The sequence below is a fragment of the Anser cygnoides genome, chromosome 3, assembly GCF_040182565.1.
Source record: "Anser cygnoides isolate HZ-2024a breed goose chromosome 3, Taihu_goose_T2T_genome, whole genome shotgun sequence".
NCBI classification, from domain to species: domain Eukaryota; kingdom Metazoa; phylum Chordata; class Aves; order Anseriformes; family Anatidae; genus Anser; species Anser cygnoides.
Window position 1 is genome coordinate 55776377 of NC_089875.1, and position 20203 is coordinate 55796579.

The 20203-nt window shown below is 40.3% G+C and overlaps 1 protein-coding gene across 4 annotated transcripts in view; it reads left to right on the forward strand.

The window, feature by feature from the left end:
* TIAM2 (TIAM Rac1 associated GEF 2) overlaps positions 1-20203 on the forward strand; it is a 91335-nt gene that overhangs the window by 65441 nt on the left and 5691 nt on the right. For 3 of the 4 annotated variants that reach the window (XM_066994216.1, XM_048076945.2, XM_048076947.2), the window contains 7 exons: positions 12240-12419; positions 13908-13976; positions 14352-14477; positions 15725-15833; positions 16471-16650; positions 18043-18161; positions 19391-19499. In XM_066994216.1, the coding sequence (XP_066850317.1) occupies positions 12240-12419; positions 13908-13976; positions 14352-14477; positions 15725-15833; positions 16471-16650; positions 18043-18161; positions 19391-19499 (892 nt within the window). Of the gene's footprint in view, positions 1-5797; positions 6053-12239; positions 12420-13907; positions 13977-14351; positions 14478-15724; positions 15834-16470; positions 16651-18042; positions 18162-19390; positions 19500-20203 lie in introns of those variants that run through there. The other variant, XM_013178249.3, reaches the window with a different exon arrangement.

Below are 20203 nucleotides of genomic sequence, written 5' to 3' on the forward strand. Positions count from 1 at the left end.
ATACCAAGTTGGAAGGAAGATTTGCAATAATATTTTGCATAAAACATCAAAACTGGAAAGTAAAAATTGTGTTTTGATTGCATTTAGGATAGGGTGACTGTGCATATATGTTCAGCATGGGTCTGGTGGTTTTCAGGGCCATATTTCTCTCCATTCACTATAGTGGCATCTGTTCTTGCTAGTCAGCTAGTGATCCCTACCCCCAAAGCATCCCCAAAGGAACATTAATGTTGAAATAAAACTGGGGGGAAACTAAATAAATAAGTGTGTGCAAGGAGTAATTTTGAGCAAAAACAAAAAAATCTTGAAAGGTGAATATTATTAATCAAATAAACACCAATTGTTAAGTTGAAAGAAAGAGAAGTAGAAATGACCAGAAGCTCAACTGGGGACCCTCTGGGAAAAGTAAAACAAGAGGAGTTAAAAACTACCGGTACGCCCATGTGGTCCCAAACCTATTTTATGCATGGAGGCAATTACAGTTAAATGATGTTCATGGTGATAGCTTCTCATTAGCTCTATTTTGCAGTACCCAGGCAGTTCCTGCTTGCACAGCATGTCCTTAATTGCAAGAGAACTGTCTGCCTGAAGGTCTACTCAACATCCATAGGACATTAAGAATTTTTCCCTAATTTCCATCATGAGAACTTCTCTTCAGCAGTTGACGAGATCCAAAAGCTTGGGGAGTAGTCCACAATTAGCATTCCTTCTTCTGTTCTTTGTAGGAAAGGGATTTAACAATGATAAACGTAGTGCTCTCGAAATCGTGTATACACCTCTTCAATCCCAGTGTCATTTCTTTCCAGATGTGAGATGCATTTAGGGAGTCTGGGAGCTAACATGGGAAAAAAGCATGTTCCTCAGCAGTGGTTTTCCTTGATTCATTTCTGCCTGGAGGGGACAGTTCTGTACTGAAAGCACAACAGAGGCCGTGGGGAGCTCTGTTAATTATTGCACTTCCCTTGCAGACAGCTCAGCCTGCAGTGAGACCAACCAGAGGGGCTGGCTCCAGCAGTGTGGAGCCAAAGCCCTGCTGTCATCGTGCACCCTTTTCAGGAGGGTATCAGTGACATGAGTTTTCACTCATGGCCTATTGGAAGTCTGTAAGCATTTTGCTAATAACTTTAGGTTTCACTACTTTATTCCATTCCTTGGAGAAAGCACCAAAACTGATGCACTAGGTTACAGAAGGCTTAAACTTACCAGTGAGCACTTGTTTCTAACCCCAGTCCTGGATTTCACTTAGTTGCCTTTGTCAAGCAGTTCTTCATAAGCAGCAGAGCTATCCTATGGATAACCTAAAATTCGAATACAAGTTGCCTGTCTTGACTAACGTAATGGGGAGCCTTGAAGACATAAAGTTTTAAGCATGAAATGTCCTATATCTAGAGTGAGCCTGTAACCAGACACTAACTCAAGCTCTAGATGGAGAGCTGCATATGTGCTTACTGGTGGGGAGGCACAAGAATGGCAAGAAACAAAAGCAAAAGGAGCTTGTGCAGTTCTTGCATGCAGACAGAGGCGTGAACTTGTGTTGTGCTTTGTGCTGTTATATTGCCTTGCTGGAGCTTGGAGAGGAGGTGGTGGTTGTTTTTCCTCTGACTGAAGGAAATGCCCTCCCAAAAGTACGGTGACAGTTTTCAGTGTAAACTGTGCAGATGGTTTTGGTCAGGTGAAGAAACTCTGTTGATGCTTGCAAATGTAAGAAGCCAGTGAGAGACAAGTTATAGTGCAGCTTGTCTTCCTGGTCTTCTGGGAAAAAAACCTGGGGCTGCAGGTAAAAAGAGAAGCATGTGAGAACAATGTTGGTTCATTGGCACAAAATATGGTTGGCAACGTCACTGGAGATGCTTTTGATTTGACTGATGAAGGACAGGAATCTTCATTAGCATCCACCACCCTGGGCCTCCAAAGGCAACCTTGGTCACCTGCAGTACAGGACACGATGGCTGCATTTCGCTTTGAAATGGAAGGCAGAGATACCTAGTCATGATGCTGACAGACTTGGGGAAGTGGAAAAGCTCTCTGCCAGCTGTAGATTTATGTGTTTTTTGTTTGTTTGCCTTTTTTTTAAAGACTGAGATACTGTTCCATTACAGTGCTGACAATAACATATGTTTTCCCCCTTGCCACGGAGAACCATTTAAGCACAATTTTAGTGCATGCTGAGGTATGTGATGTGCCCAGCATTTATCCACAGGACACAAAGTCACTTCAAAGTTGCACACAGTGTCGCACACAATGCATCACACACAGGGCACAAAGTCGCAGTACAGGATTTCAGACAACTACTGCATCCTGGGTACCCTTGTGCACTTTTGTTAGGCTTTGATTCCTATTTTCTTCTGTCAGGAACTTGTAGAGCCAAAGGTAGATCTGAAAAGCCAAAACTGAAAAAATCCAGTACCTGCAGGAGATTCTGCAAAAACAAAAAGATACCTGAAAGGAAGGAAGAGGGGGGAGAATTAAGAAATTATGGGATCGGTTGAGTCAGATACTCAGGGAGCTGCCAACAGATTTTCATGTTTCATTACCTGCTGTCCGTAGCGCTTGTGTGCCTGTCTCTGCTTGTCAGCATACTGTGGGCACATCTAGACCTTCATTCACATTCTGATTAATTATTTCCTTCTGAGACAGCCGAATGCCCCTGTAGTGCCCAAGCAAAAGCCCACTGAAACCAGGGAAAGGGTTGGTGTGGAGTTGAGGGGTCTGCCTCTGTCTTTACAGTGGGATTATTGCATCTTTTAACATTTGAGATTCAATATGCCCGAAAAGGTAAGGGTTGCCTTCTCTGACTCTACAGAAGGCACTTTGCGGAAATATGTTGTGAAAGATGAATGCAACTGCAAAGATAATGTCTTAATGGTTGCCATAGTTTCTAATTCGGCACTCAAAAAAAAGTTTTTGTATTCAGCACAAAACACTTTGGGTGAAAATGTTAAAAACAGTATTTAAGATGCTTGAAATTAAAAATTAAATCAGAATTCATTTTAAACATTTGGAACATTAACTATTTTTTAAGCACTGGAATTAAAGCAAGTGTCTTCATTTTGGTCAATTATGCTTTGAAAATACGTTTTAAAGACATTTTAAAGCATGTTATTAGCATAATAAGAATGACAAAAATACTGAGAAAAATCATCCACCCACATTTATAAGAAGTGAAAAACAAAGTCCTTCTAGATCACTTTAGCGATCTAGAGACCCGCTGAATTAAGCATGAGCTTAGAGATTGCAATGCTTTGAGACTACTAATATGACAGAGCTCCTGTTTAGTCCAAGACACTTATGTATGTATTGTACATATACATACACAAAATATATGTTGCATATACAAGTTATTTTTCTGCTTCACCAGTGGTCCTGAGCAATGTTAAAAGTTAGCCCACAAGTGCTCAGAGTTGTCCCAGAGGCAAGCCGCTGTTTCCTTTAATTCAAAGTGGATAGAGACAGAGCAAAATTAGCCTTTTACCTTCATGGATTAAGGGCAAAAGCAGGATGGGAAACGAACTCTGTGCAGCTAAGTGCACCTAGATGCATCGGGACAATAGAGGGAAGCCTGCATTGCGAAGGAGGTTACTGTTATGGTAACTATCAAGCCTGGTGCCGCTGAAATGGAAAGATGAAAAACAGATGTCTGTAAAGGGAAAGAGTGTTACTCAAAGCACACAGGAACAAACAATGAGACTGTGTCGTTTTTCCAGTCATCTTAAAAGTATTTCAAGGTGATTGATTATTTTGTGTGTAAATTTTACTTAGGAGGCATATACCTAAAGAGGGATTGAATGTTTGTTTGATGTTTCTGGAGAAGAAGAAATGCTAAAGAAAAGGCTTTTTCATTCATTTGATATTTGATTTGTTTTAGTTTGCGTTTTTTACCTTTTGATTTATCCCAGTCCCTCAATAGAAGTTGGAAATATTACTAAAACATTGTGTTTTTTTTTCCTAATGAACACACATTAAAAAAAATCTGTTAATTGGTAACATCTTTTAGCTGGCATATGGCTAGCTAATAACTCAGGCTTAATTAGCAAATCTGGGGAAGAATAACTTCCTAATATGGAATTAAAAAGACCTGTCCTGTTTTTTGCCCTTTTTTTTTTTTTTTTTTAATCAAGATTGACGATATCGCTTGGACCTGAAATTTGGCAGCCTTTTTTTTTTTTCCGGTCCCAGTGGATGCACTGTGTTTTTAACATATATCTGTTACAAAAACAGAGCTTGAAGTTGCCACAACTCATGCTGATTTTAAAAACAAAGCTGAAACAATGCCTTTCCTGACAGTATAGATAAACTCTTGATAAATGTTGACCTGACATCTGTCACTGATTTTTTCAGCGCCATATGTGGTACTGTAAACGTTTGGTTTCAGAAAACTAGTGATATATTTTTTTCCTTTTTTTCATTCTTGAACTTGATCAGTGGATCCCTAGTATCTGTGGACTACTGCAGAAGCAACCACGAATGATGGATAAGAAAAGTAATATGTACATGCTACACGGTGGTCCATGTAATTGGATTTTTATACCAGGGTGTGTATTCTGAAAAATCTGACTCCTTTGAGACCATTCCTTCAGTTTTCTGTTGCACAGTCGTCTTGCCCAGTAAATCTGATATCTGTCTGCAAAATAGCCCAGTCCTTAAAAAACATCAGCTAAATGAACGGTTCCTACTCCTTTGATGTGTTCTGTGTGCTTTATCAGCAGCATGTTGTTTCAGGGAGCCAGCATCCTTGTTCTTCTGATAGTGTGCTGCCCGGCTGCTGAGGTTTATGGTTTGGCAAATGCTGAGCTGTCAAGTTGTGCTAACGGTTTGGAAAGAGATGGATGTAAGTTTAATTGCAGTAATTAAAGGAGAAGGCTATGTTATTCCCTTGCTTGTAGAGAGGTGAATATCCTTGAAACCTGTGAAGTAGCACACTCATAACCAAGGATATATGCGCCCAGGCTTAGTGTGTCATCTGGATGCAAGAAAAAGGGTTGTGAGAGAGCAAAGAGGTGGTTGGCAAGGGCAGTGCTGAATGAAGCCTTATATCTTAGCATCCTGGCACCCTAGCAGTGCTGTAATAGAGAGAACATGGGAGTTACTGTGTTTTATTATGCCACTGGTATAGTTCTCCTTTTATTAATGAATTGCTTGTCAGTCTTGTAACTCTTCAGCTCCATGGTGTAATGTCCTATAATGTTATATTTAAAGTTGCATTGTGCTTAGAATAGTCTGTGGACTTGATTGTTTTGTGTAAATATATCAACATGGGTACTTTTACTTTCAAGCCTGAATTCATTACTGAGCACAGTTTACATTTCGTTTTATTGATGTAATTACTATGAGAAAGTTCAAACAAAGGACAAGCACAATTATGTGAACAAATCTTGCAGAGAGCTGCCTATTTGTTTCTCATTTTATCGTTGTAAGTTAATTTGTATGCCACACCATTTAGTGGCATATACCCTTGACAGAGCATCAGTACCATTGATAATTCACACTGACCTTCAGGGCAGTCAGCACCCTCTAGATATTTTTAGGTATTTGGCTAATTTTCTCAAAGCACCTGATGTTTTGTTTATGCAGTAAATTTCACAGGCAGAGAGGCAGGTACATTTCTGGGGAGATAAAACCCACATTCCCTTGCTATAACTGCACTTTGTCCAGCATTTACTACATCAGGCAACATATAAAAAATCTTCTCATCTGGCAGGTTTTCACTGTGTTTGTAGTAATAACGGAAGGCATGGCAGTTTCTTGTGTCCCATTTAAACTGGGACGTTGACAGTGTTTTGTTAATCTGCTGCACAAAAGGAAAAACTTGTGCACTGTGTTTGTATGTGCTGGCACGCTGTGGCTGAGCACAGAGAGAAGGTGTGCTCGTGGGAGACCGAAGCGTCCCTGCCTTCCTTAGAAGGGCCCTTTCCTTTGGCAAACTTTGTATTCACGAGCCACAATGCCCGCCTTCAGGAGGAGTAAAACCAGAGCGAAGAGTTTAGCGTTGGCTCGCAAAACCCAGCAGCAGGCAGCAGCAGCTTACGGCTCCCTGCACAGGATGTTTTCTATGGTGAGTTCATCAGCGGCGGCTGGGAGGGCTGGGGTGGGGGACCGGGCTGCACGCCCCTGCCAGGGTCTCTGTGCTTGGTGAATAGCAGCTCCAATAATCAGGGAGTGGATGCTGGTAACGTGCACTCGGTGGGTGAGTTTATATCAGTGTGCTGCACTGGAAAAGGTTTGGGCTTTCTGAATTTTTAAGGGGGGGGTGGGGGGGGTGTTGGTTGGTTGTGTATGCTGCTTGCTGCTGAGCTCCAGCAAATGGTTATTTCTTGTGCCCGTCAGAGAAAGGGCTAAGTGACGATCCGGATTTTGACAAGAGGTGGGATGGTTTTAACATGATTCTTCAGCAAAATTTGGAAATGTCCGCAGCATTAATTTTGACCAGTTTTAACCACTTCCCTGGTTTTTGACAAGTAGTTTGGGATTGTAGAAAAAACATGGAAAAATTAAGAACTCCAATCAAGGACTGTCTGGGAAATACAAGAAGACAGTAAATATATTACACAGATGGTAGAAAAATACACGAGCCTTCTGTATTAAAGATTGGCAGCATCAGGATAAGGACCTGGGAAAGGGGAGAGACAATACTTTCACAGGGTCGGGGTTTGGGAAAGTCTGCATTTTGTGCTTTGATGTTACCTGACGAGAGTCTCCGTCCTTGTTGTGACTTGGGCCGTCAGGGTTCCTCTCTCTTTGCTCTTTTTTTATGCTCTTTTCCCTTGTCTTTACATTTTGTGTGGTCAGGGTTTAACCTTGTGCAATGGAAATGATTTCTGGTTTGCATTTACCTTTGATATGCCTTGGATCCGATGACTTCAGTGAGTGATTTCCAGAGAAGCTGAGCACAGCATCTGCGAGCTCAGCAGGAGCTGCTGCTCCTTGGGGCCTGGTTGCCGCAGGCTCTTGGGCCCAGACCCCATCTCACAGACTCGGCTTACAAACGCGTGTAACTCGCGTTTCCACTGAACACCAAAGTCACCCGATGTTCTTTCTGTGTAGCCAAGGAGAAAGATGGGCAAGGGAGGGCGCAGGTTTCCCACCACACAGTTCATGTTATTGTACCTTAGGCACCGAGTCAGATGAATTGTGTCTTAGTTGGTTTGCACAGCCCTGCATTCGGCCTTCTTTCAGGCCTTGCCCTCTGCTGTCAAGAAGGAGTTAGGGGAGCAGCAAGCCCTCTTCTTACTGCACTTTTGATTCCTGCATAAGTTTGGCGATACCTTCGTGCATTACCAGCACAGGATAACTTTGCTAATGTAAATCTCACTGAAACTGGGAAGTTCTGACTGAAAGACATTATTTCTCCTTGACTATTTCCCTTTAGCAATTTGTAAAGTGTTCTAAATAAAAGGCAGGCAAGAAAAACAGCTAAACAGAAAAGACCCCCAGAATTTCAGCAGTGTCGGTCAGGAACAGTTTCATCTTCTAAGTGGCCTTGAAGTTGTGGAAAAAAAAAGAAAGACCAAAAGAGAAGTTGTGATGAGTGAATCTACTACTTTAACTTCTATTGCCCAAAGCTGAGCAGCAGCCTTGCCCAGAAACCCATGGTGAAAATCCCACAAGGCTTTTTTCAGTAAAAGCGTGCTGAATTTTTTCTGTCTTAATAAACGGTTTAGAGGATTGTCTGTACTGTATTGGTGTCCAACATGCATCTGCTTTCTTCAGCAGTCTTGGGTATCTAAGACTTTCCAGCCTTTTGCATTACTTGGTTACAAAGTATTTGCCAGACTGAGGGTGACAGAGAAGTCTGTACAGTGGTAGACACACAAAACGTGATGGCTGCTAGGCCTGCCTTTGTTCTGGAGAGAAATGTCTTCTGATACAGAAGGAACATGATGGACACCTCCAAAAGCTTTCCTTCTTCACAATGAGGGGTGTAAAAATGTCTCTGGCCAGTTGTTCTTTCTGAAAATCCCATGTAATTGTGTTTCTTCTGCTGACTGGTGCTTCCAGTCTTACTTCCTGGAAAAATATACACCAGACAGCTCTGGGCTGTAAGCTGCTCATTTTTAAAGGATAGAAGACTAATCTGTTTCAGCAGCTTGCTTTCAGAGCATATGCTTCCTCTTTAGATAAAGAATTCAAAGGGTTAGTGATCTGCACATTGGCGTGGTCAGTGTCCTCCACAAGGGTACAGGAATCTGGAAACTTGTCAAAGGACATGCTCCGTTGTAACCTTCCCAAGAAATCTTCCTCAGCCTGAAGAATTTTGTAAGCCTATTCAATATTTCCCTTTCCATCACTTTAAAAAAAACAACACACAAAACACCACCACTACCAACAACAACAAAAAAAACCCACACCAAACCCTACTGACAGAGTACATGAGGTGTATAAATGAGAGTAGAATAAACAGCAATGAGCAGAGACACTGTAACACTAATTGACCTTGTGCAGCATTTTTTCTCAATCACTATCATTCAGTAGAAAGTCATGGGGTAGCCATGAAATTGTTGTGCTAATGCTTAACCACTGCTGATTAATGTCTTCTGCACTCTCACCAATTAATTTTATGGAGATTTTTAATTCTGGTGGGGATAGCATAGCCGCAGATGATGATATGCTTGTCTGCAAGGAGCAAAGAAAATCTGTAAGACATTCCTTGTAAGAGTGTCTTTTGTTCACTTTGAAGGAATAATCTCTAATATTTCTTCTCATGAACATTATAGAAAATGGGGCATGCTTCATTTTACAAGCTGAGCACCACTGTAGTGGTTGACAGCTATGGGTCAAGCTGACAATTATGTGGACTGGAACTTTCCCTGCTAAGTTTGCTGTGAACAATTCTCATTTATAAGGAATACTCCATGCAAAAGGATGTGGGACCTAATTATGAGTCATAAACATGCAGGGATGAAAAGAAAGTTTCTCAAGGCTGTTTCTATATATCTTTCCATTTTTTAGAGGCTGAGAGTTTATGGGACAAGAAGCTTCCTCCCTTGACTGCTGAGTCTGGTAGAAGGGTTTACACAGCTTTGTTGGAAAATCTGTGAAAGCAGCCAATAAAGTGGAGAAGTGCTGCTTAACTTGATTCTGGAATGCAAGTGCTTGCTTTTCTACAAACCTTGCATAACCTCCCATTCTCTTTCCCAACTTTGCCATTCAAATCTAACACTACTAGTCTGAGTTTTTGGATCTTTAGCCTTAGCTGTCTGCTGTCCAGAGCCAAAGATAAGCCGAAGCTGCTTTGCAGTTTCCTACAGCTGTTGCTGAAAGTGGCGTACATGAGCTCAAGTGATGGATTATGGGGAAGGTTTGTTGCTTCCACTGTATGCTCTTTGACTCTTCTCTATACCCAGCTGCATTGCAGCCTTGGCCACAGTCAGTCACCTGGGCTTTTCTATCCACCAACTAACATAATTTTATTCTGATGCGCTGCATGCTATAAAGTTTGGCATAGAACATTTTTTACTAACGACTCACAGTCGTGGCCTTGTGCAAATAAAAGAAACTGTGTGCTTGAGGACTTTACCAGACGTATTTGAGAGTCAAATTGCCAGTGTTAGGTGCTGCAATGCCATTTTCAGAGCAAATTCAGGGTTAATTCCCACCTTAACTCAAGGATGCAGTGTCAACTTGGGGCTCCACTTGAGGCTTCCTGGTTCAAGGGCACTGGACTGCTAAACTCTGCTTTGACACCCAAAAAGCCAAGGTAGCTTTGAAATTCCACTTGCAAGCAGTAACAGGGCAGAGCCTGGGCCTTTCCTGCCCACCCACCTGCTATAAAAGATGTGTTCTTAGGGGTTGTCGTTAGAGCCCTCCTAGAAAGATGTTTTAAAGAGCAGGACATTGTTTGGTGTGGTAGGTGGAAACCAGCATCCAGAGCTGCATAAAAGGATAGGGATCCCAACCCAGGTGGTAGGGAGTTTTGGAAAGAAACAGGGAGCAAGAGTTATTTTTATTCCTTTCCATTTGTTCATCATTATGAAGTTCCCCATGAATACTCTGCTTTTGGTCCAGAATCCAATGTACACCTTGTGGCTTCACTGGCAACATGTATTCTTACATCTTGTATGGTTCTTGCGATGTGTAGGAGTGGATGTGCAATAATTTACGTATGTGTGTAGCTTCTGATTGAGTAGCCTTTCATGATTCTTGGTGGCAGATGCAGCTCCAGCCCAAAACCCGAGGGTATGGAGGACATGTAGCATGTTCTCCAGCATCTGCCTTTCCTACCCCTTCATGCTGTGGTGATTGAGGAGGAATAGAGAACTTTGTACTCCTCCTGGTAAAACTATGCATGATGATGATATTTATGACTGGCTTTCAGTAGGCCGTTTCATGTCCTTGATCTAGTACCCTTGATCAGGCATCATGTTGATGTAAATCAGGCTGCCCACACACACCTTGAGCTGTAGACAGCGTAAAACCTGAGTCATTCAGATACAAACGCAAAACTTTGACATAAAAAACAACGAAAACAAAACTCAAGTACTTTAGAGCTATTTAGAAGTTGTTTTAAAATCCCCCCCCCCCCTTTGCTAAACGAAGTTATGATTTATTTCCAAAACACTAAATATTTTAAGTAGCACAAAGATGTTTTTTTTTTTCTTTTTTCTTTTAACATACTCCATCAGTGTGTATCCGTAACTCCAACAAACACCATTCAGTTCACATTTCATTTTGTCAGGTCCTAATAAATGCTGTAAATACAGTATATATCTGAATTTCAGAGTCCTGAAAGCTGTCATTAGATAGGATTGTGGAGGATGGTTTCACATCTTAGTGATGGAAGTAACAACTTTTTTATAGAGGTGGTGGCATTGCTCAAAACTGGAGGCTGGGAAGCTCTGGAGTGATACGGACTACGTGGCAAGTTTTTGACATTTTAACATTTATTTCCAACAGAGAGGTGTGAGGGATGTATCTGTTTTTTTCACATGAATGGCTGAGATTTAATATTGCTAGTACATTTAGCCTCCACCTTACAGAGGGTTTAGTATAGCTCAGTTCCATTTCAGAATAACTTCTGCATTTGCTCATTTGATGACACAGGATGTTGGTGAACTTCGCAGTTCCACCTAATCAGTGGTGAATCAGGAGATCCAAAAAGGGCCAATTGAAACAGCTTTCACACAAAATTAGTACAGATCAAGACAGTTCTGAAATGCACTCATGCCCTGATTTCTTCAATGAAACAAGATTTCCACTTGAAATAAGGCAGCATTCATGTAGTCCTCATTTGAGTGCATTCACTAAATAGGAAATAATCAGTGGCACAGCATGTGCAACTGTCCAGTATCTCGGAGAGAGTGCGTAAGACAGAAGCACTTAAGAAAAATTGTTTCATGTAGTATAAAGAGGTGGATACCAACAGTTGCTAAGGTAGAACTGGGTAATGGTAGCAATATTCCAGAAAAATGTTAGCAATATTCAGGAAAATGTTATATATGAAAGAGAACAGTGGAATGATTTTCAATCTAAGCATTATTGCCTGAAAAAGCTGCTCTCAGGTACTAGTGGTGGTCGTGCAAAAGCAAACTACACAACCATTTCATAGTGTCAGAAAATCTCTTTTTCCTCCATCTTTGCTTTATAAGATTAACTGTTGCTGTTCCGACTCCAACTTGTCTTGAAATATTGCGTTTTTTTCCCCCATATTTATCATTCTTCTAAAAAACTTCAAAAATTTGGGTTTCCATTTCTCATTTTTGAAAGCAAAATAAACATCTTTTGACAATCCAGGCCTTTTGAACAAAAAACCACACACACACACCAACCTCCCTAAAGCTCCCCCAGGTCAACCAGCAACAAAGCCACACATCACAATACAGGTAGCAGACAACAAATACAAGTTATTCTGGATGCTTAAAAGATCTTTATCTACCAATTCCTTCTATTTTGAAGTAGTGATTGTTGCAAGAGAGGTGGAAAATACTGTGATGCTATTGTCAAAAGAATCAAATCATGATATATCTGAATGCTCTCCCATCTTTTGCATCTCACAAGCTTGTATGTAAAGACTCTAAATTCTTTGCACTGCAAAAGCGCTAGAAAGTTTTTATTTAATTTTACTCTTATGATCTAGATCTGTTACAAATTCAAGCTGTTCAAAGCTATCAGGATATGCATTTGACAAAAATCAGCACATGCTCTGGAGCCTGAATTTGGAACAAGAGCAAAATTTGAGGAATTTAAAAATAATTATAGTACAGTTTGTATTCTAAAACATCAGTGCTTGTCTCTTCATTTATCAGAGCGCAGAACAGATCAGCGCGTTGTGCCGAAACTTCCAAGAAGTCCAGGCGAGCAGTATGGAAGGACAGAAGGATAACCAGGATCCACCTCCACGACCACTGGCTCGCCACCTTTCTGATGCAGAGAGATTGAGGAAAGTCATCCAGGAACTTATGGACACTGAGAAATCCTATGTCAAGGTAATAAATAAAGAGAAAGCCTGGCTAGCTACACCCTTCTTTTTGAGGCTGGCCATAACTTATAGATGCTCTTAATATATTTCATGCTTACCTTTATGTAACAAGGGTCATAACATACAGAGTCTGCTTACTTAAATTGTTCCTGTTGTTTTAATAAGCTGTTATAGAGGCTGTATTTTAGTCAATTTGTATTTATATTGGAAAGTGGTAATTTGTAGGGAGTAGTTATCTGCAGTACTTGAACACTGGCGTCTTCCAGGGGATTTTTCCATAGTTTTCAAAATGAAAATAAATCCTGGTAGAACAGAACAGTCTCCTACAAATTATTAAAAAAAAAGTGTAACTGTGGAAAATAGTGCTTAATTATTTTTGAATCAGCAAAGCTAGAAGACACAGCTCCAGTTGCTTGTAACATCATACATTTTATGTCTACTTTGACTGATAAGCCCATAATTTGTTAGATATGTCTCTTCTTCTTATAAATTCAAAATTCATGTGGCTGAATGCCAAAAGAAATGTGATAGGCTTGATATCATTGACCTTCAGCAAGGAGGAATCATTTACCTGATCTCAAAAAACATACTTAGCGATATCTGCACTTGCTGCAGTTATGTGTATGGAAAACAAGAGAAAACACTTTCAGGCTGTTGTTTTTAGAGTATCTACCCACACACTAATACAACCATATGCCGTAAAGCTTGAGGAAACTTTACCGAACACGATCCCCTGTGTATGTCCAGCTGGTGTTTCTGACAGAGAAATCACTTGAACAAAGGAGGCATGACCATGGAGGTCACTGAAATGTGCAGTAGTACCAGGCAAAATCCTAGCAGGTTGTAAATGCTCATTATGGGGTTCTCAAAGAGATGCCCATTATTCCTTCTCCATAAGAATTTCTGCCGTTTCTTTTCTCAGGGTCACAGAGCCCTGCAGTGTGGGCCCCAACCTTGCCGCCATGCTTTGGTGTGGGATAGTAAGTCTTCAAAAGTGGCACCAATTCTTTGAAGAAGTGACTGAAACAGCCCCTAATTATGCCTCCCTGACAATATAACCGAATGCTTTAATACCTGTAGGATTTTAAAACGTTGTATGTCCTTACAAATATTAGTGCTGCTGTTTAAATGAGTGGCTATTTATACGGTTTATCTAACATGCATGATTAAAACATTGATGCTGTTCACATCCACAGACCTTTGTACTCTTTAGAAAGCCATCATCTGTAACATTTTCTCCTCATGCTATACTAAAACATAATTTGTTATAATCAGTCTGTAAAGCCTTAAGGATGAAACACAAACATTACACTGAAATCAATTTGCTTTTAATTTAGCAATCACTTTAGTGCTAACAACACACAGGTGACTTTGTTACAGAAAAGGAATTTTATCTCTAGCTTACTCCTGAAAATTACCTGTAATCCCACAGTTGTCATATAAAAAGCAATTTCAAACTGTTACATAAAAAGTGAATAAATTCTGTTTCTTGCAGGACTTAAGCTGCCTCTTTGAGCTATACCTGGAGCCTCTTCAAAATGAAACCTTCCTTACCCAAGATGAGGTGAGGGAATAACCGAGAGATATTCTTTTCATTCTTTTATGGGTTAAGACCTTGGCATTTGGGTTTTTCATTGCTGAGAGCACAAGAGAAAAGGAAAACAAAGAACATAACAATAGGAATTACACCAGTCAGTGCCTTTCTGTTTGGTGCATGCGTCACTCCTTTTTTTAAATGGTAATTGTTCTGACTTAACTGCTAAGAAACCTTTAGGGTTTTGTAACAGCTTTTTTATAAAACCCATTCAATAGGTATTAATGAAGATGTTACTGGCCTTCGTGACCTCTTTGTGTGTCGTGTCTCCTTAGCGGACTGTTTTCTCAAGACCACAGTTCGATGTATGCAGTGCTGTACTTCATAGCCTGATGTTTTTCACAGATGGAGTCGTTGTTCGGCAGCCTGCCAGAAATGCTGGATTTTCAGAAGGTGTTTCTGGAGACCCTTGAAGATGGAATATCTTCTTCCTCAGATTTTAATACACTGGAAACACCATCCCAGTTCCGGGTAAATATTTGGTCATTAAATACCTCTCAATGTGCCTGGAAATGTTTGTGGAAATCCAGCTTTAAAACTCTGTTTCATATGGTTGCTTTTATATTTGAAGCATTACTTTGGATTACAGACACCTATTCAGCAGTGAAAGATAAGTGTTATTTTCCATGGTTTTATCTTCCTCTTTCCCATGGCAGAGGATGTAAAATGGGAGATGCAGAGTAGTCATACTTCTGAGTATGCTATGAAGTAGCAGCGCTTACGTGGTGCATCACTTTTGTAGAAAGGTTTTTGTTGCTGTGCTGAATTCTTCCCTGCCTTGTGCTCCCTGCTATGCCCAGTTCACTTGCTACAGACTGGAAACTTTTCCTGTTAAATGCAGCACGAGTTTCTTGTGTTGCAAGGTCTCGGAGGGCGTATGAAGTGTAGATGACTGTAGACCGTGCCCTCCCTTGTTGTGCTGTCTCTCCCTCCGTGGCACCACTCAGTACCTGACATAACTGGAGGAAGAAGGTTCCCCAGAGATGTTGTCACTGTCACAGAGCTGGGCGAGACTGCTGGCAGGTCTCCCTGACACTTGCTGCCTTTTGTGGAGCAAACATTGATTAAAAAGAGGGGAGAGGGCTGCTCTCCTCCTCCTCTTTCTCCTCCCCCTCCTCCTCCTTCACTACTTCTTGTCTTTGCTTTGGGAAGCATTTTTCTAAAAAGATCTCCCTCGTGATTCAGTCCCTCCCACATCTTCCCATCCTCCCCTTCATCCAAGAGAATGAGAGGTGCCCTGTAATTACCACCTGCCTCAAAGAAGGAAAACAGTTGGAAAGCAATCCTGTGTTTGTTTTATGCTGTCCCTTCTGGCTTTGGTGCTTCTGTGCCTTGCTTCCACGTGCTCATGTGTTTTCTCAGCACAACATACCCTATTAAGTGTCTTGTTGATTTTTGTTCCTGTGCCACCTCAAAGATACAGTAAGTCAATGTCTACAGTGGTGTTATCTGCTCAGGGAGAACTGAGGAAAAAATGCAGGCTTTGCCTAAATAGGCTGAACTCTACACCCTAAGAAAAACACAGAAACATCACAGAACTACTACCAGTAATGTATTCATGTAATATATATATATATATAAGGTATTATATATATATATTATAGGATATAGAAATAAAGAAAGTAGATATTCACATCGTTGAGCCTCTGTGTTATGTGCCTGACCATTTATTTTGGATTCTAGTGATGAAGTAAATACTTTGATTGTGTTGATTTCAGAAATTGCTGTTTTCCCTTGGAGGATCCTTTCTGTATTATGCTGACCACTTTAAACTGTACAGCGGCTTCTGTGCCAACCACATCAAAGTTCAGAAAGTTCTCGAGAGAGGTAATTTATTTTCGTCATTACTGTAATTCATTAGCATGAATTTAAATGTCAGTGAAGCGCTGTAACAAATCTCCTTGACTTGCAGAGAATATTGGTACAAAGCAAGGGCTAACAGGGTATCTTTCAATAGAAATAGCTGAGATCTGCAGTTCTGCTAAAGCATGGTATAGAACTGAAGGAGTTTCTTTTGTGACAACTAAGCAGTAGCCTGAAGAGCAACAGAAACATCTGGCCACAAGTTTGTGCTGTCTGCAGATGCAGCTCATACTTCAAAAAGCAGCAGCTGTATTTGGTTTGTATATGCTTGCATGTTAAAGGATGGATGTCAATCAAAGCTGCAACAAATGGCAGAGTAAGCGAGGAATTACTTCCTCTGCTATCACATTTTTTTTTAATTTGATGCAGAACAGGTCTGCAGTGCAGTGGAAAAATGATACAGAAGAATAATGTCACTTTGAAATAGTTATTCTCTTAGCCCTTCTGTATATTATTTAATGCAGGAAATGATTATGAAGTGAATGGTGTAAAGCACCTATTGAAAAATGTGAGGCTTTTGGTGCTGGTTACACACTGCAATTCTCTGCTTTCAAACTATTACTTCCACGTTCAGCTGACCGACTGTTTTATTTGTATTTAGCCAAAACAGATAGTGCCTTTAAGGCCTTTCTGGACGCTCGCAATCCCACAAAGCAACACTCTTCTACACTGGAGTCATATCTCATAAAGCCTGTTCAGAGAGTGCTGAAATACCCTCTGCTTTTAAAAGAGCTGGTGTCTCTGACCGACAACGAGAGTGAGGAGCACTATCATTTGACAGGTAACTTCTTGCATTCCTCTACTGGATTGAATATGAGATAAGTTTGTTTTCCAAGCTTTTCTGAAGATGCAGGTAGTCATTCTGGTAGACAGCACAAAACTCATCAAAACCTAGAGAATTTCCTCCCTCTCATTAAAAATAGCAAGTAGCCTTCTTGTGCTTTTAGCAGAAATTCCCACTTGGTGCGTCCAAGTCCCTGTGAGAGGTATATATGCCCAGGATTTGTCATGACAAATAGGACTGGGGTCTTTCTCCTGAATTCTTGTGACAGGAGCATGTCAGATCATTGTGTTGTTCTTGCACCTGGGAAACACTGACCAAAGCTCCATCTTGTGGTTAGTAAGTTCTTGAAATGTGTCAAAGTTTAGCAGCGTCACAAAAGGAAATTTTATTTGTTTGAGGCTTGGCTGTGACTCTTGCTTGCGTAGAAGTGTCCTGTATCAAAGCTCTGCTGTTTTCCCACTCAGAAAGACTTGTCTGCCTAATACATATTAGGGTTGATTGTTTTTCTAGGCTCAGATGCTTGGGACTTCACCCTGGCAAATTCCAGTTCAGGTCTGTCAGCAGCTCATAGATGAAAGTGCAGAGATTTATTTTATGGATCGATTTTCATTTTAACAAAATAGATTCAGGCCAAATATACTGTCAGCAAAAAGTCAAAAGGCTGTTACTGACTTCAAATGGAGCTTCTAGTACTGATTCTTTGCCATTACAACCAGGCTGGGGGTGACTCAATTGCAGGTCAGGGGAAATGCCAAGCTGCTAAAAGACTATACCATTAAGAGCTGGTAGAACTAGAGAAACTAAGTGCCCTTCTCCAAGTCCTTTGTGGATTAACATAGAAGTAATGAAACCTAGTGTCACTCTTGCCTGGAAAACAAAATTTAAACAAAACCTGACTACCAGCATTTAATTTCAAGGATAACAATCAGTGAGGAATTCGCACAACCTAGCACTGTATTTCTTTATCCATTTTGTGGAGAGCCAAATTCAATTGGTTTCCACTGAAGCTCATCAAATGACTTACTCTAGTATGGATGTAGATTACTCTGGAGAGCCCAGTGGCCCCATTTATACAAAATGCAAAACTTAATCGTGTTTACTATCATGCTGTTGTGAGCCCCCAAATATACGAATATTCATCTCTAGAACACATTGCAGTCTTTTTCAGGTACTTAAGAGATCAGACAAGCATTTTTCACTTACTCTGATCAGAAAGCATACTTTCTGCAGTTGCTATGAGAAGCACTGATCTAAACCTAGAATTCTGTTCACAAACCCTTGGAATGCTGCAAAAGTTTGGCTGCTTCAAGTACAATTCAATAAAAAATGTCATGTTTAGAAAATACAATTGAATTACATAGCTGTCTATGAAATTTTTAAACCTTACAGAAGCACTGAAGGCAATGGAAAAAGTAGCAAGTCACATCAATGAGATGCAGAAGATTTATGAAGATTATGGCACTGTATTTGATCAACTGGTTGCAGATCAAAGTGGAACAGAGAAGGAGGTAAGCGAAGGAACACGTTTTATTCACTCCTGCAGCGTTATCCCACTAGCTGTTTGGTGCCTTTATCTTTCCTGAAGTAATTTTGGGAACTTATTTGTGCTGGGCATCATTCATTCTCCTTTAATATTGTGACTTCTTTTTCATATATGCCTGTGAAGTTTCTTTTTGTCACTAGGTTACAGTAAAAATTTTCAGACAGCTGCCAGAGCTGCCTTCTGGACTGACAAGAATTGCAAGCAGGCATAGACACAGTTCTCAATAGCAAAAAATAAAGACATCCTCCTTCTCTCAAATGCTGCAGAGATTATCTATGCCCAAAGGCATTTAGATTTTATGCTTCAGACTTCTTAAGTTCTTAAGACTTTTTTTTTTCCACACGTATAAATGAAAGTGGCAATTCTAGGGGATTCACATTAATGTCTGTTACTCTCATTCTCTACACTTCTAGTGCTGAGGCATCCATGAGTATCTGACAGAGCAAAAGCAATTAGTTGAATGAACTGTGTGCACACATCTCCCTGAACTGGGGCAGCAAGGTCTCAGCTTAGCCATTTACATTAAATGATTACTAATCAGATCAAATCAGTAAAGGTGGAGATCAGATATGAAAGATGCCAGCTCAGTTGTTTTATTTCCTCGTAAAGCCAAATTGCCCTCCACTGGCTATGTAGTTTCCCATTATTTATAGGAAACAAACCTGACAGCCTGAGGGATTCTTCAGTTTCACGTTGTGGTCCACCGAAGAAAGAAGACCCTTGGAGAACTAGGCCTCCATTAATTTTGCCATTGACAGCATCATTAATACTAATTACTCCATGGAAATTAAAGATACGTACAGCTAATAAATCAGGCAGTTCACAACTGGCTATACATAAATGACAGGTCATCAGATCAACTTAATATTCTTCTAAGTTATTAATAGCAAGAACTTCTATGCAGCTTCCGTAACTTAGGTGCTATTACTTTTTATGTTATTATCTATTTTTAAAAGGGAATTACTCATGTTTTCCTGCCTTAGTGTAAATCTGTCTTGCTAAAGACAGTAACATACAGTACAATAAATACATTACAGTAACGTTACATACAGTAAATAAACACATCCTCAGTGTTATCAATGTGTACTCACTTTAACATTTTACTCACATCTGTGGATCACAGCATTGATGTATCAATTGTTTATATTTTTATTAATTGTCTATATTTTTATTTATTGTTATAATTCAATGCAGGTGACCGAGCTTTCCATGGGAGAACTTCTGATGCACTCTACAGTTTCCTGGCTGAATCCTTTTCCATCGTTGGGCAAAGCAAGAAAAGACCTTGAACTTACAGTGTTTGGTAAGTGTCTTCCTTCACGACTCTCTGCTCTTTCAGATCTAGCTATCTAGGCTAGACTTGTATCTGAAAACATACACAGAACTGTAAGACTTCCTAACATGAAAAGTTTCCGTTCATTTATTTGGTGTTACTGTTTGATCCAACCTCAGCTGCTCTATGTGTAATCTATGGAAAACAGTGATTTTCAAGAGACAATATTCTCTCTAGAACAATATGCTAAATCAGTCTTTCACAGGAGACTTGTAGGAAAATGGAGATTTATTCCACTCCTGGCAATCCAGCCTCACCTGTTTTACAACTGTTGCATCAAAATGTGTTGTCTGGCAATCTCCATACATGTTATTTTAACCTGAAAAACGGAAGTGGAAATGAGAGCATACAACCAAACATTTCACTGAATACTATATATATATATTGTTAATCATTTAATAATTACCTGAGTAATCGAAAGGTTCCAGTCAAGCATGGTACGCACTTATCCATTTCTTAAAAAAAAAAAAAAAAACACACCAACTTTTCTTTAAAATGTCATTTAAGAAGACAAGTTTCTCTTCCTCAGGGCTGTCAAGTACTCCTCCCCTTGAAAAGCATGACAGATTAGGGGAGGGCATGCTTCCCTCTAGAAGAACAAGCAGGAGCATTTCCACAGGTTCACCTGAATGAGCTTCTCAGTGATCCACACATGCCAGACACTTGAGCCCAGG